General features: G+C 45.3%; 1 protein-coding gene across 1 annotated transcript in view; it reads left to right on the top strand.

Annotated features, from left to right (window-relative positions):
- LOC311335453 (uncharacterized protein) overlaps nucleotides 1-4,554 on the top strand; it is a 10,610-nt gene extending 6,056 nt beyond the window's left edge. The window contains exon 3 of the mRNA XM_084463404.1: nucleotides 367-4,554. Coding sequence (XP_084319530.1) covers nucleotides 926-2,674 — 1,749 coding nt within the window. The 5' untranslated portion in view covers nucleotides 367-925 and the 3' untranslated portion in view covers nucleotides 2,675-4,554. The remainder of the gene's footprint in view (nucleotides 1-366) is intronic.
- The last annotated feature ends 12,946 nt before the right edge of the window (nucleotides 4,555-17,500 follow it).

Below are 17,500 nucleotides of genomic sequence, written 5' to 3'. Positions count from 1 at the left end.
CAATCTTAACCGGCCAATCACCTGCATGAACCATATGCACCTATTCAGTCTAGTAAACATCGCCATGCTAGGCTCAGGGGTCATGGGCCACCTGCTGAGAAGATCAGTAGGTAGGGGGGGAGGTCACAAGGTAATATGGTAGTTACTGATGTCTAGAGGTTGTTCATTTGGTTGGCAAAGTGATATGTCAAAGTCAGGCATGACAAGACAAAGGCGAGGACCTACATTCACACAAGCTGGCTTCCTCCGGGAGCCTTTGGTCAACACCAAGGAAAACCTGGAACGGACTTCTAAAGCAGTGTGATACAACACTGCTGGTATTCCCGGTGGATTAACACATATATTTCTCTTTCTTTGTCTCTGCAGCCTTTGCTCTCCCAGCCAGCGAAAAAGAGAGGCACTCCCAAAAGACCGGTTAGCCAACACAGACAGACTGACCTACATCCTGCTCACAGCCTGAAGCTGTTGGTTACAGCTCCATCCACTCTGCTCACGGGAGAACAGCAAACAGGGAAAGCGGGTCACAGGATCTCATCCGAGCAGAATGGCGATGCACTGAAGGATCTGAACTCACACAAAGAGTCTGGACTCAGTTACCCAGAACCGTCTCACTGTGTAAATGACGGCAGTAAATGCTGACCTATTCCTGATCTTTTTGGCTAATTTAGACACTTGAATTACTTACGATCCTGGAATAATAGAGCTGACATTAAAGGCATCACAAACTGTTTTTTGACCCAATGTGGGTAGCCTGCAAGGTAGCAAATACTCTCAAAAGGACATTGGCCAATCCTGGTCAGCGAAACTGTATTTTAAGTATTTTAAACCAGGTTGTCGCCACACTTCCCTTGCCCAAAACCATCTGACCTAATAATTTTTTTCAGTTAGTCTAGCAAGATTTAAAACTGGCTGCAACAGGACAAGAATGGAAAGTCTGAGTTCAGCTCTGACACAGTTAAACGAAAACTCAGAGAACGAATCAAGCTGTCCAGAGGCCGATCCACAAGAGTCTCTCCCATCGAATCCAGGAGCACCAAGTCGCCTCGGACGTCCCGAAAAACCAAAGGCCAAAATGAGCTGCCGGCGCAAGCGCGAGTTCATCTCAGACGAGAAGAAGGACGCCTCCTACTGGGAGAAACGGCGCAAAAACAACGAGGCGGCCAAGCGGTCCCGTGAGAAGCGCCGCCTGAACGACATGGTGCTGGAGAACCGCGTCATGGCGCTGAACGACGAGAACGTCAGGCTGAAGACAGAGCTCCTGCAGCTGAAGTTACGCTTCGGCCTCATCAGTACCGCCGCTTACATGGAGAAGAGCCAGCAGCTCAGTGGAGCCAACACGTCAGGCCTCGGAGGCTCCTCTTCATCCTCCCACTACTACTCCAGCGGCTACTCCAGTGGCTCCCAGGTCATGATCAACTCGGACTCCTCCGAGACGGAGCAGTCGGTCCGCGGTGAAGGCCTGCTGGTGAAGTACTCCCCGCGGGGTTCGCTCTCTGACATGTCCGACAGCTCCTCCAGGGACAGCCCGGAGCCCCTGGACTTTGAGATCAAGCAGGAGGGAGAGATGTCGGAGATGGACATCACAAATGACACCACCATCATGTTCAACATCCACCGTGGGCTGGCCACCATGCCTGCGCACCAGCAGATCCAGCAGCATTCACAGGAGCAGGAGGCTGGAGCCTATCATGGGCCAACTCCCCAGCAGCAGCACCAGCAACAGCCTCTTGAGGAAGCTGGTAACTCCCTCATGTCCCCAAGCCAGACTCACTCTCATGCCCCTGCTGCCCAGAGGAGTGTCATCCTCTATCGCTCCAGTAGCACCCCTTATCCTGTGGAGAGCATGGCGAGGAACCAGGACTTGGAGCCTTGCGAACCCCAGCAGCAGGACAGCATCCCTGGGCCCAGCTGCATTAGCAAGTTGCAGCAGTCCAGAGAGACCACCATAGAAACTCTGGCTGAGGTCACCCAGCAGATGAAGAGGAAGACGCTGGACTCCCCTTCGTATGAGTACCCAGACAACTGCAGTGAGGCCGGGGAGATACAGGCATTCAGTGCTGCACAGCTTTCACCCCAGCAGCACCAGCAACACCTTGAGGGGGAGAGTGTCTCCCAGGCCGACTTTTATCCCCACATCCCCCAGACGCACCACTCATACCTGGGCAACCAAGATGAGGAGCCCCCAATGCTAACCTATGAAGGTGGAAGCAGGAGCGAGGTCTTCTACCAGCCACATTCAAGAGGCTCCAACAAGGACACCTCTTCCAGTGATGGAGACCCTAGAAGCTCTGACAAAGACGCATCCACAGACGAGGACGAGTCTCCGTCTTCATCCTGCTCCGACGCGGGCAGCTACCCAAACCAGCATCTGGTCCGGTTCCAGCAGGCGGCCTCCCCCATGCCTCTATGCAGCTCTCAGGTCCAGTCTAAGGATTCTCAGGGGGAGGTGAAGGGAACTGCCTTACCACACAAACTCAGACTGAAGCACAGGTCAATGAGCACAAGCGGAAGCAACTCTGTTCAGGAGTCACCGGCCATCCCTCTCTCTGCCATGCTGCCTTCTCTGCCCCAGCACCCCTACCTGGCCCTGGCTACCCAACAGAACCATGTTAGGGACAGCTACAGCTTGGTGGCCCCTAGCTACCAGGGTATATCCCGTCCACAGCTAGACTGAGTGACCTTTGCAGTATATGCTGCTTCAGAGGGCACAGCTGCTTCTGGTTATCTCATGAAAAACCAGTTAGGCCCTCCATTCCGGTAGCACATCCCTCACATTGACCCCTCCTCTGGACAAGAAGCTGGACTTCTCTCACACTCACAATCATCACAGGACATTTTGAGACCCCTGTGATATTAATTTGTATATAATGTAAAGATATGTCATTTCTTACACCCTCTTCATTCAGAAGCACTTTTGTTAATGCACAGAGAGGGGGAATGGAACAGCCTTTTGTACTTCAATTCCACACTATTATTCACCCTTGTGAATAATTGTGTTTTTATCACCGAATGTTGTAACAGAAAACAGAAACTCTTGTCTTTTCTCAAGCTTTATCAGTACTGTTAATTTGGTACGAATTTGACTATAGAAAATACATACAAATGTGTGGCTATCTGCCTTAATTTTATCAAATGCAAACAAAAAAAGGGACCATTCCCTAGACCAAAGAAGCAAAGGCATCTACAAAACTTCAGATACCAAGTTCCATACCTCTTCCTTGGACCCTACCTCTAACCCCCCGACCCCAAACCATGTCTATTGTTTTACAATCTCCACTACTTTTTCAAGCACTTGTTTTGTACATGATTGTGATATATCAATTTACGTATCTTATATAAATATATATTTTGCAAAGAAATCTTTGGGGGAAAAATTTGAAATACCTAAAAAAGCTGAGGAGGATCTTGAAAGTGGAGTGTCCCAGGATGAATCTGATTAATGTACAGCCATTCTGTGTCCATGTTGTCCCAGACCCCCACTGACATGAAAACACATCTCCCTCCATTACACAGCTTGAGTGTTTTAATGCCGTGTTTACAGAGATGGGCTGTCTGAGTTTGAGCACCAATAGCACTGAAAGGGAAGCGTATTGCTTCTTGAGACGGGGCCTTCTAAAAGTGGTCATCAGCTGTGGGCTGTGCGCTGATATTCATTTATAGCTTTATCAACGATGTTGTGTTCTCCCGTCCACTGGCCCTCTGTATTTATTTCCCTGTTTTGTGCCCATTTCTGCATAAAAGCCCACAGGATGCTAGCCTGTGGATGTGTACAGACTCTATGGGATACATACCACATACCCTGGGTTTAGATGAATCTAAGAAAGGGACGCCCTATGGGGCTATGATAGAGAAACCCTGAGTCACATCGATCCAAGTGCAAGATGCACTGAGTTCTGGAGCTCGGCCCCCCTCTGATATCAGGAACCTCGTCCCATCATCTGATACTTCCTGCTATCAGTTCATGGGATCAGTGAGGATAATGTAGAAATACAATCTATAGACACCTCCACTGTGGCTCAGGGGTGAGCTGGTCTACAAGCTAACACCCACCAGACTAAGCGTCTCTAAGGAAACGGTGAAACAGTTTTCTTATGTGCCTGTGTTATTCCTCTGATGCCCCGACGGTGACTCTAGACAAAGCTCTGATACTGGAGGGTCCCGGGCCCGTCGGGACCTGGATGGACTACGAGGCTAACGTCCTCTGCTGGGCTTCTCAAGCACTTGTGTATAAATGTAAAATGACCCCTGCCGTCGAACAACACTGTACTGTTTTCTTCATTTCGTCATGTGTTGTTACCATAACGTCCCACTATTGAACACGATGACCCCCCCCGCCCACTCCTTGTTTTCTCACTGTGTATAGAATATGTAGTGTTTGTGGTTTTGCAGATGGTTTTATGGAAACCACGAAGAACGGAGTAAAAAAAAGGAGACAGGGGAGAATTGGGTGGTTCTTAGCGATGGAAGGTGATTGGTCTGTTTGTTTGAGGCCACACCTACATCTGACATGACTCTGTATGTTAACTGACACTGATTTTCATTGTGGATGATGGCGCATTATAAGGTTGAAAGTAAAATAAAGACAACGATGGCCTTCTCAACATATCATGAACATACTCTGTTTCAGTATTTGTTTTTCTCAAGCTCCAGTTTATTTCATCGCTATGGTTGTAAGGTTGCTTTCCAAGGAACCAATGGATACAAAGAATACACAAAAGAACTACGATAAAAAATATGCTATAAATCTCAGATAATATATCAACCTTTATCACAGCCTGATAAAATATGTAACTGTGTTACCTAACTGCAATCACTAACAAGCTACTGAATTGATGTAGTAATTAACCTTTGTCCCACACTGTCCTAGGCGGAAATTATGATGCAATCAATCAGAACAAGTCGTTAAACCTTAACAAAGAACATCTGTTGAACTTCTGCATGCTATTAAAAACAAGCATGATTCTATATTATAAGTGATACCAGGAGAGGAGGCTGAAGAACTCAGGAAGAACCCATACACAATATGACACCCAAAGTTCCTCCTGGGTATTAAACACAAGATCCATAAAAGATGGACATCATGTACTACCAGCAGGTGAAACCCGAGTGTACAGGAGCAGGTGTCTCCGGTTGAGCGTTTGGGTGGCTGTAGCAGGGTATTATTACCCATTGATAAGACTCACTCCAGCTGGGGAGTGGGGGGGATAAGTAGGCCAGTGTAACACCAGCACCACCCAGCATGTCCACCAGCTCTCTGGATGTGTGTCAGTGTGTCACAGTGATCACGGTGAACAGTGTGTGTTAGAGTCCTTAGTGCCCACAGCCCTACACTAAATCATCCATATATCTATCTATCTATCTGTCTCTCAGTCTGTCTGTTGATCCATCCATCCATCCATCCATCCATCCATCCATCCATCCATCCATCCATCTATCTATCTATATATCTATCTATATATATATCTGTCTATATGTCTGTCTGTATGTCCGTCTCTCTGTCGCTCTGTCGCTCTGTCTCTCTGTCTGTCTGTCTGTCTGTCTGTCTTTCTCTCTATCTATCTATCTATCTATCTATCTATCTATCTATCTATCTATCTATCTATCTCTTAAAGAAAATAACAATGTCAGTTAGACCCAGTCCAGGTATAGCAGAGAACCACCTCAGTGATTTAAGTTTCTGCTGTTCCCTGTTCCTCGTTCCTCCAGTGGATTAGCTGCCTTCCGCTAACCTACAAACCCAGACCGCTCAGCTGGGTCAGAGAGGATGACCTAGATTACAATATGTGTACACCCCCAGCTCCCTGGACCAGTTCCTCCACTCAGTGCTGGCCAGACAGCGCCCTATACCCACAACAGTGTTTACAAACCTGTTCATACCGTGGTGCTCTTACCTCATCACCCAGCTGTAGTTTTTTGTGCAGTAAGACAAAGCAAGTTAGAAAGATATTCTTATTAGATGTCACACCCTAAAAAGGGTGATTTATCTGTATGAACGTATATTGTTTCCCAATACAGTGTTCAACGGTCTTCAGACATACTCACGACCAAACAAGAAAATATTTTTTACAAATAAATTAAGGCAACTGAGTTCCCGTCCTCGTACTGTGACCCACTTACAAGCTGTGACCTGAAATATATGCCAAGTTAAAAAATCCACCAGGCTACGGCAGTAGGATAAGGCTGTCTGGAGGTGCAGGGGCTCACCTGTGCACTCTGTGGAGCTGTATTGATAGGCTCAGTTGACATGTTTTCTAATCCATTCTTTCTATTTGAAGTGGTCAGGTGAAAATAGCTAAACGTATTGTTAAAAAAAGACATATTAATATTATATATATAAATATATACAACATATATAAATTTAACTACGGAAAACATTTATATTTGAGTATATTTGTAGAAGTGACGTCTGATGTGTGATGATTGGAGTCCCAGATCATGTGACATGATGAACACAAGGAAGAAGTCCTGAGAGGGAGATGGGGTGAGTCTGTGAAAAGTTGTTATGATCCAGTACCTGCCTGTCCTCCGGGTGAAGCCAGTTCTAAGTGAAGCCAGAGTGGGGATCAGGGAGGAGCTGAGGGGGAACGTCCTCCAGGCTGCAAACAAAGCAGCTCTTGTAGGCTGTTGCATCAGTGCCCTTCACAATGTCCCGTACACACACGGTCTCCACTCACACAGGCATGCACCTGAACACACACACACACACACACACACACACACAAACACACTGATATGCACATGTGAGAATACACATACACACAAACACACACAGGCATGCACCTGTACATACACACACACAAACACACACACACATGTGAGTTCACACACACACACACACACACACACACACACACACACACACACACACACACAGCATCCAGTGGTATGTTCCTTAAAGACAACTCGTCGAGAGAGACAGGAGCGAGAGAGAGAAAGAGAGAGAGAATGTTTGCAGAGATGGGTAAAGGCAAGTCATTCTATGGTCTCTAGTCCCAGGAAATGGTGAGATTATTATTGATTATTTTGTATCCTTTATTGATTAATAGCATTAATTAATAGCACAACAATTACTTGTTGTGCTATTTTCTAGAGAGAGAGAGAGAGAGAGAGAGAGAGAGAGAGAGAGAGAGAGAGAGAGAGAGAGAGACAGGAGCGAGAGAGAGAAAGAGAGAGAGAATGTTTGCAGAGATGGGTAAAGGCAAGTCATTCTATGGTCTCTAGTCCCAGGAAATGGTGAGATTATTATTGATTATTTTGTATCCTTTATTGATTAATAGCATTAATTAATAGCACAACAATTACTTGTTGTGCTATTTTCTAGAGAGAGAGAGAGAGAGAGAGAGTGAGAGAGAGAGAGAGAGAGAGAGAGAGAGACAGGAGCGAGAGAGAGAAAGAGAGAGAGAATGTTTGCAGAGATGGGTAAAGGCAAGTCATTCTATGGTCTCTAGTCCCAGGAAATGGTGAGATTATTATTGATTATTTTGTATCCTTTATTGATTAATAGCATTAATTAATAGCACAACAATTACTTGTGCTATTTTCTATGCCAATAAAGCCTTTTGGATACTTGGATCTTGAGAAGGATTGAGAGGGAATGAAGTGCGAGAGAGGGAATGGAGAGAGAGACCTTGCACAGGTTGCTCTATTTTCCCTGTCATCCCTCTTCTCCTTTCTGCATTGGAACATCTTGAAGGTCGACCAGTGTGTAATATCCAGTGTGTAACCAGCCACAAGACGCTGCCTACACGTCAGCAGCGTGGGTCTGAAGAAGGAGTGTTACCCTGGTCTCCTATAGCCAGAGGAACATCCATGGGTCACGTCGTTGTGACGATCACACCTGAAAGCTTTGTTCCTCAGCGTTCGTATCAAACCAATGCCCACACACGGCCCTCGTCTCCATCTGTTGCCCTGGCGATAGACACCTGCTGCTGACGCCACGAGCACCAGTCACCAAGAACATCCCATAATTAACAGCACAGGAATTATCACCACCCGTTACCCCGTCTTTTCTATTGATAGGACATGGGAAGTGGAAAGTAGAACCCACATTGAATAATAGATGAATAGAATTGAATTAGATATTTAAAGTCTGTTTGAAGGGCTTAGGCCGGAAGGTAACAAGTTTTTCATTGATCATTCATCCTCTTCTACAAGCTTGGAGGGCCCTTGGCTGAGGCCTGTGCAGCAGAATAGTGAAGGGGGTTTGAAATGAAATGATGGTAAACACAGATAAAGAGAGGCCTGGAATCGCATGCATGCAAGCAAAGACACACACACACACACACACACACACACACACACACACACACACACACACACACACACACACACACACACACACAAAGAAACACACACATGCTTGTACACACACAAACACACACACACACACACAGTGTCACCTTGCGTCCACCTATGTTTCTGTAATAAAGAAGGTGAAGTTATCTGGTGTGATGGGGAGGGATCAGGAGTATTGTGGGGGTGATCAAGAGTGATGAGGTGTTTACTATCCATGGTGCAACACACACAATTGCGCATAACCCTGTGGGAACGCCCTACAGCGGTAAAAGTGTTGCAACACAGGAGACAACTGCATGAGAATGATCCAACACAAGTGAACTATTGTTTTTCATGATTCATTCTATTATTTCTTTGCTTGCTTGTTTGTTTTGTTTATTTATTATGATAAACTGGTTTAAACCTCCTAACAAGGCCTACAGAACGCCAAAGCGACCAATATCGGAATGTTTTCCAGGGCTTTGTTTGTTGACATTCACCGTTGAGTAACACTGGCTTTTCTTCAGAAAGTAGGTCAAGGAGGAGAGAAAGAAAAAAAGAAAGAAAGAGTCAGTGTGGGTGTCAGGCAAGAGAAAGAGAGAGAGTGAGAGAGAGAGAGAGAGAGAGAGAGAGAGAGAGAGAGAGAGAGAGAGAGAAAGAGGGGGGAAACAAAGGACTGCCTGTTTGTTGAGCTCTTCAGGCTTCCTTCCTGTTGAAGGCCGGAGGGCCTTCCACTAACACAAAGGTCAGAGTTCAGAGGGGGAAAATAACAACTCATCTCTCTCTCACACACACACACACACACACACACACACACACACACACACACACATTCACACACATGCCCACAACACACAAAGATCCACTCACAGACCGTGACAGGTATGTGAGGCTGGTATTTTGCAGTTGTGATGCAGTGCTATCTAAGCTCAAGTTCAAGTCGTTTACGTCATTCCTTGGTAACACATACAATAAGGGTACATTAATTAACCATTCATTTACATTAGGTACATTAATTAACAATGGATTTAAAGTTAATTAACAGTTAACTTATGTTCTAGTTATCATTTACTAATGGTGTTTCCTGTTTACTATGTAAGGAATAATGTATAGAACGCCGGTCATTATCGGGAAAATAATCCCTGACAGGGCGAACAGGACACCGACGCGTAGCGGAGGTGTCTTGCTTCACCCTGAAGGGGCTAATTTTCGATAATGACCGATATATGATTAAGCAATAGATCACGACAGGCTGTGGAATGTTCTCATTATACCATAGTTAAGGGGCGTTGTTCGTCCAGACGCGCAGTGGAGGGATGACGACCCCCTTAACTGTGGTATAATGACCGTATACCACTGACTGAAGTGATCTATTGCTTTTATAAAACGGTTACGTAAGTATGGCAAAATGAAAGTCATAGACACCCTCAATTTAGAAAAAGTGAGAAAGTCGGAAAAGCATTTTTTGAACAAATACAAAAAAGTAGTCCCTCCTGGCTGCCTGCAAAGTGTACGGCAGTTGCTATGCAACACACTGTAGTGTCCTTCAGAGAGAAGGCTAGAGACGGTAGCTTGGTTCACCGGCAATTTAGCCTACTATCGAGCAGTTCACTCACCGTGTGCCTATAGCTTTACAACATTTCCACCATTTCCAGCAATCAACATATTTGTAGGCTTCAGTGAACTATGCTATTGCTTTTATATATAAATAAACAACAGTTCAAGTTAGGAGCGGAGTGATACTGAACTCTGTAAACTGAATGGGCATCATAGCTGTGTGTATACGCTCATTATACAACAGTTGGGAACCAATCAGATCGCTTGATTTAAGCCACCCGTTTTATAATCCTGCTTATAACATGGCTACTTGCAAAAATGAAAAAATAACTTCACACAGTGTGTGAAGTTTACAATTCATTTGTTACCAGCATTCATAGCGTTGATCAGCAGAGAAATAGTCTGCCAAAGACATTGACGTCGCTTAGCAACCAAATACACGGGTTGATAAGTTACCGGACTACTTGCAGAGTGATACAAAAGAGGTGAAAAAATCCACTTTCCTTGACAGCGGTCATTATACGCTTAGCAACGGGCATTATTGAAAAATAATTCACCACCGGAAGTTGGGAAGGCCCATGCAAGTGAAAGGAGCCTTCCACAGCATTGAGAAGAGCTGTGTAATAAATAACACTAATCCTAACCCAAACTCACTTACCTTAACCCTATAGCCCCTGCTTATGCTATATAATAATTGTATAACTGCATGCATATAGTAATGTTAATCCCTTCTTGCAAAATGTGTATTACTGCATTAATCCTAACACTAACCCAGTTCCTTATGAAGTCTCTAAACTAATACCTCAACTTAACCATCTCTAAGCTAATACCTCAACTTAAACATCTGTAACCTAATACCTACATTTCACCATTTCTAACTTAATACCAACCCAAAACATTTATTATTGGAATAATTCCAATGATGATTAATCAATTATCACATCTCTATTGTATCTCTTTGTCACTTTTCCCAGCAGTCTTAGTTGGTTAAATGCCAACTTTGTCCCGCTAATGACCGTGAACTTGAGCTGATTCCTGCTTTCATTAACTATTTACCTTCAGTTTAACGGATGTTACGCTAAACTAAATGTCAGCCTTGAATGTCAAACATCACTGATAAGCCAAATTTACCAAATAAATCATAAAACCACAAAGGGGAAATTGATTACGGGAAACATTATCAGCGGTTATAGTGGTTAGTGTTTATGACTTTACTCTGGAACGTGGTGGTCTACCAGCAGGAAGCAGGAAAACAATAACAGTAGTCTCAACCGCCTCACCAGCTGCTGATACCACAGAACCGTAAAAACATGAGCTGCACAGCCCGGAATCTCATTCAAATATTGACCTAACATGCGTCAGGGGCTTACAGGACGCGATAACGAAGGATTTCACTGAGAATTCACAAAGCAACAAGGACACGCACTTATGTGGACGCTGGGGTCGAATGATTAAGAAGCAGTTATCTTTAGTTTAGTAGTATTTGTTCTAGATCAGCAATGTAGTCATTAATTGGAGCAAACAAAACAACGAAGATGCAGCTAGCACAACGAAGCATAGAATGTGTTTTACCATATGTTTAAACGTAAAGAAATGACTTGGAAGTCCCTGCCGCACTGATCTACTTGATATTGTAGACTGGTGTTGTTGTGTAGAACTCAGTAGTTGACTGCTGATGACAGATTGGCCCGAGCAATGAATGAGTTAGTTAGTGAGCCAGTGAGTCATTGAGTGAGTTAGTTATTGGGCACCTCAGTTAGTGAGTTTGTGAGTAATTAAGTTAGTAAGTGAATAAGTTAGTAAGCTTGTTGGTGAGTAAGTGAGCAGGGCAGTTGCTAGGAATTCTGGGCCCCCTGAAAGAATATCGGTGTGGGCCCCTCTACCCCATTCATTGCCACCTTAAATGTTCTTGTTTTTCAGTGTTCTTGTTTTTCAGTGTTCTTGACGGTGCCTGGTGTAATACACCCAATTTGTTTCCTTTTTTACATCAAAAACAACAACAAGTCTCATATAATCTCAATTAAAGTTTAAATTGGCTTGTTTGTTCACTGTAAATCTCATCAGAAAGCCCAACGCCAGGCTTTTTTTTTTTTTTTTTTACATTTGAACATAGCATGACCTTTTATAGACCGTTGCCTAATATTCATATTACCGAGCCGACCTGAACACATCACATTTGACACCGTTAGAAACTTTTTTTAAGCTAACTAGCTCTATAGCCTACCGATTTTAACATGGATTTGAAAATTGGATTTACTATTTTTAACTGATGGGACTTTCTACACCGTCCGGTTGTGTGATTACTACCGCTGCTTTGAATGACTGTTGATGCGCGCGGTGCCGACTCCGAACCAGTCTGCACTCTGTTTTTTTTTAACCCAAGGAGTCAAAGCCAGTTGAAGGTAGGCCTACAACACTTTTATATGCAGTCTATGATGCGGACCAGTGATAAATGATGACACTGAAGGGATTAGATTTTTAAATGACACGACTCTCACCATTCTTCGGAAAAAAAAAAAAAGTGTTTGATATCCTGGGCCCCTGCTCTGCCGCTCATACTACTGGCCTCCTTCTCTAGTCTTTTCTGGTGTCCAGACTTGTGGCTGTGTGTGGGCCCTAGCGGGCTGTGGGCCCTTATAATTGTCATAACCTTTCCCCCCTATACGACGGCGCTGTAAGTGAGTGAGTGAGTGAGGAAATTAGTGAGTGATTGAGAGCGGTAGAGAGGTAGAGAGATACCTTTACTAGGGTCTCCTGCAGCAACACCCACATGGCCCTCGTCTGTTTATATTATGACCAGCTGACAGTGGACTGGCCTCCATAAGGTAGTCCAACGCAAACCCTGGGACCTTAGTGTCAATATCTACAGACAACATGAGAGGCTGGGCGCTGAAGGCAACACAGAACACGACCGACCCAAAGGCAGAGGATCTCTTTGTCAGCATTAACATTAATCCCCAGTCCAAGGTGGTCAGGTGTGTCTACACCACCGCCGCCCCTCTGGGGAATGTCCGTCGGTGCAGAAAGGAAAGGTTGTGTTCAGCTTGTGTTGGCCCGCGGCCTGAACCCGGGATGACCCCGGCGTGGAGGGGTAGGGCTCCCCAGATGTTACCGCATTGAGGAGGCAGAGCCTCAACATTGACCTCCAGAAGCAGAAAGTGGGAATGATTCCAGTGCATCGGAGTGTTACCGCCACAAAGCAGTGGAATAATTCTCACTTCCTGCTTGCTCCTGGTTCCTACTTTTGGCACGATTTAAGTTATGGAGAGTCCCACCCTACTCCTGTGTTTTTACCGAACCAGAACTTTGTCTGAACCTGCAGGTGGATCACAGTGTGTGTGTGTGTGTGTGTGTGTGTGTGTGTGTGTGTGTGTGTGTGTGTGTGTGTGTGCATAACTATGCCATGGTCAAAGCAAATCCCACCCAAGCAAGAACAAAGGATACCAACGATTCTGCCGAATCCCTCCCCCAGTCCAAACTAATGTGCTGAGCACCCCCTAACTCCCTCCTCCCCCCACCTGACCCTCCGCCTGCTCCTCCCTCTCCTTGCTTCACAGTTCAGAGAACCACGCTCCGTGCTCCAAGAACTCTGCCCACAAAGAGTCAGATCTGAGGGTCAGGAGAAGGAGGACGGACGACTGGTTGACAGACAAGTGGAGCTCCAGCCATGTTCCCCTGAAAGCAGACACAACCTGTCAACAAGAGGGAGAGAGAGAGAGAGACAGAGACAGAGACAGAGACAGAGACAGAGACGATGGAGCTGAGGAGAGGAGAAGAGAGGAGGTTGATGGGCTGATCTCTATTTTCTCTAACAGGAATGTGAGTGGGGGGCGGGAGGTAGAGAGTATAGGGTGGGAGTGGGGGGAGGGAGGGGGGTGTATCATTGACTGCTGGGGCCGGTCAGTGTGTCCACCGAGTGCACATGCGTGCACACTGCCTTGCGGCTTGTTGACTCAGCGGACCTAACACGATGCTCTTGATTGCAGTAAAGGAGATTTACATGACAGCAAAGTGGGAAAAGTGCATTTTTCACAATAAAAGCTCTTAGTTGTGTGAGTCCTTTCTAGATGATGAAACCGATGATTATACAGGTATTCTTTACAATCATAACATGTGATTGGCTTCAGAAAACAAGAGCATTAAATAAACATTATCACTATTGACATGATTATGGAAACATATCAACATATATATATTCAAAAGGTAATGCCCCTGGTCTGACAGCTTTTACAGATTAAATACTAAATGCTGGGTTCGATTTTTTTTTAAGTGGTTTGTTGTGAATAATAACATCGCCCCACTGAAGGCTAATGATGACAGATAACAACTGAAACTAACAGTCAGCAGCTAACAGTGGCGGATGATATCATAATATTATTATTATGATATAATCTGGATCACGTATTCAGGTTCAGGGGCCCCCCACTGACTCACTGCTGGGGCTGCTGTTTCCCTTTAGCGGAGGGAGGCATGTATTTTAAATACAGTCTATTAGGAGTTAATCTGCCTGAGGGTCTCTGCTTCTGGGAGACCTCATGGGCCCACCCCCAGCCTCATGGACCTCATGGACCTCTCTCCCAGCATCACAGACCTCATGGACCTCTCTCCCAGCCTCACAGACCTCATTGACCTCTCTCCCAGCCTCATGGACCTCATGGACCTCTCTCCCAGCCTCATGGACCTCATGGACCTCTCTCCCAGCCTCATGGACCTCATGGACCTCTCTCCCAGCCTCATGGACCTCATGGACCTCTCTCCCAGCCTCATGGACCTCATTGACCCCTCTCCCAGCCGACCGACTCTGAACCCAACCACCGCCTTGCATTGCACAAGCACAGACAAAGGTGAACGCATGCATGTGTGTGCACACACACACACCCACCCCCCCCCCTTACACACACACACACACACATACACATACACATACACACAAACACACCCACACCCACATAGATACACACCACACACCTACACTCACACCCCCCCCCCCCCACAGACACACACACACACACAAACACATAAATTACTGTGGTCTACAGAGCAAAGAAAACACACTGAGAAGGCGGTTGGTCAATTATGCATGTGTATGTGTGATTGATTGTGTGTGTGTGTGTGTGTGTGTGTGTGTGTGTGTGTGTGTGTGTGTGTGTGTGTGTGTGTTGAATCAGTGGATGGTGCTAGGGTTAAGTGTTATGGTGGGACACAGCACCGTGGCAACCATGGTGCGCCACATACTCAAGCGCCATGGATTGGACTTTAAGTGCTCCATGTTGACGTCCGCCAGAGGGCGGGGCCCCGCGGCTGTGATGCAGCCGAGAGTCAAAGACCCCCCGCTGCTAAGGTTGGCCGTGTAACGCCTCAACACAACACACAGGACAAGGGACACTGAGACACACACTCAGATACAAACACGCAGGCTAATGTAGAGTAACACACTGACATACGGTACACAAACACAAGCACACACTGACATAAAGTACTTTCACACAAACGCACACACACATACACACACCTGATGTGACTTCCCTCAACAGTTTGCCGAACAGGTATTCAAAAGGTCTATGGAAGATCTACTGAGTGTGAGAGTGTATGTGTGACTGTGTGTGTGTGTGTGTGTGTGTGTGTGTGTGTGTGTGTGTGTGTGTGTGTGTGTGTGTGTGTGTGTGTGTGTGTGTGTGTATGTGAGTAGCCCTGGTGAATCGTAAGTAGGCCAGCGAGGGGAAGGAGAAGGCGGAAGAGGAGAAAGAGGAGGAGGAGGACCACAAACACCATGACGTCATCGGCCGATTACACCCGACCCCCGGTCCTGGGTCAGCCCGGGTCAGGTGACTGTAAGGACACACACACACACACACACACACACACACACCAGAGCTAGTGAGCGGAGCGGAGCGCGAGCGAGCGAGGAGCGGAGCGGATGGAATTTTGCTGGAGTGTGGAGCTTTTTTTTATTTAGAGGCCGGAGTGGCCGCTCTGTTCCTCTCCAATTTCGCTCCGATACCGCTCACACCACGAGTCTGAGGCATGCCCAAGCAAATCCACCCAGAATTCATTTCTTCCTAATAGCCTACAACCACGACCGGTAAATTTCAAATATTGGCCATTGTAAGCTCGTTGGAGATGGAGTTCACTAAATATTTTAGAAAGGAAACTGAGAAGTCATACAAGTGTACCATTACTACAAAAAAACTAGATACTAACAATGTAGAGCAAGATCAACCATGTGGTGACACTGTTTCAGTGAGTAAAGATTCACTTTGTGTGCTACGCGAACACACACAAAGCAAAGAAAAACAAGCAAAGAGTTTTTTGAATATGCTTGATATCAATTTATATATTTTTATCATATTATTTAGGCAATAAATCCCACTGATCCCTTTATTTTTAGGCAAATGTGTGCATTGAAGTTGCACTTGTTTATCTTTTAAAATAAATGTTCTATGACTGAAATATATTGCCGTTGCTCTTTGTTCTTTAGTTAAGTTTTCTGTTTAAGGTGGGAATTCATAGTAGATAATTTCTCCCTCTTTTAAAGTGGAGCGAGCGTGGAGCGATTTTTCTGGAGTGGGAGGATTTTTAAGTGGGATTTTTAAGTGGAGCGGGGAGCGAAATTGAGCGGAGTCCTGACGCAACCTTGAGCGGAGGAGCGGCCGAGTGAACAGCTACGTGAGCGAGGAGCGGAATATTCGCACCGCTCCGCTCACTAGCTCTGACACACACACATACGCACTGAAGCGCATTTCACACATAGTTCCTTGTAAATCACTGGGATAACATTGCAGGCACCGCCAGTGATTCCCACTATTCACACACGCTGCTACGTTCAGGAACATTTCCTTCTTGCACCCGTACACACATGGCAGAGCAATGCCGGGATGCACGGGAGAAGGGACAGTCCAGCAGAGGGCGGTAATGCAACACAGCCCCCATAAATCGCACTGAGTAGAGGAAGAGAAAAAGTAAAAGTTTAGGAAAGTTTCCCAAAATGATTGATACATTAGGTTTAGTGCTGTCAAACAATTAAAATATTTAATCGCTATTAATCGCATTAATGTCATAGTTCACTCGTGATTAATTGCAATTTATCGCACATTTTTATCTATTCTAAATGTCCCTTGATTTCTTTTTGTCCCATTATTTTTTTCTAATTTTAATGCTCTTATCAACATGGACAAGTGGATCAGCTTGCTTTGTGCAAATGTTTTTTTATTGAAAACAACATTGCCATATATAGTAGTGTTTAAATTTCACACTAACATTCTCACTTGGAGCAGTCATTGACACTTGGAGCTAGTCTCAGACAATGTAACACTGTTCATCAATAAATGGGGGAAAAAATACACTGAACTACACACAGCACACAGTGGAAAACTCCAACTCCTGCCATCCTCTAGAATTTAAAACCATTTATTTTACAAAATGTTTATATTTTAACCACGAGTCTAGTAGAATAAAACCTGCATGTCATACTTACTTATTAGACATTTGTTGTGTCATGTCCTGTTTGGATATTGAATGAGTCACACGGATGAATGAAAGGACAACAGACAAGGTAACAGACGTGTCATCAAACCGGGAGAGGAAATAAAGACAGATTGAACGATAGGATGGAATGAAAGCAGCGAGGAAAGAGATAATAGAAAAACAGAAGGGTAACTGGAAAGACAGA

This window comes from Micromesistius poutassou (genome assembly GCF_964030765.1).
Source record: "Micromesistius poutassou genome assembly, chromosome: 1".
NCBI lineage: Eukaryota > Metazoa > Chordata > Actinopteri > Gadiformes > Gadidae > Micromesistius > Micromesistius poutassou.
This window is presented reverse-complemented; position numbering and strand designations above follow the sequence as displayed.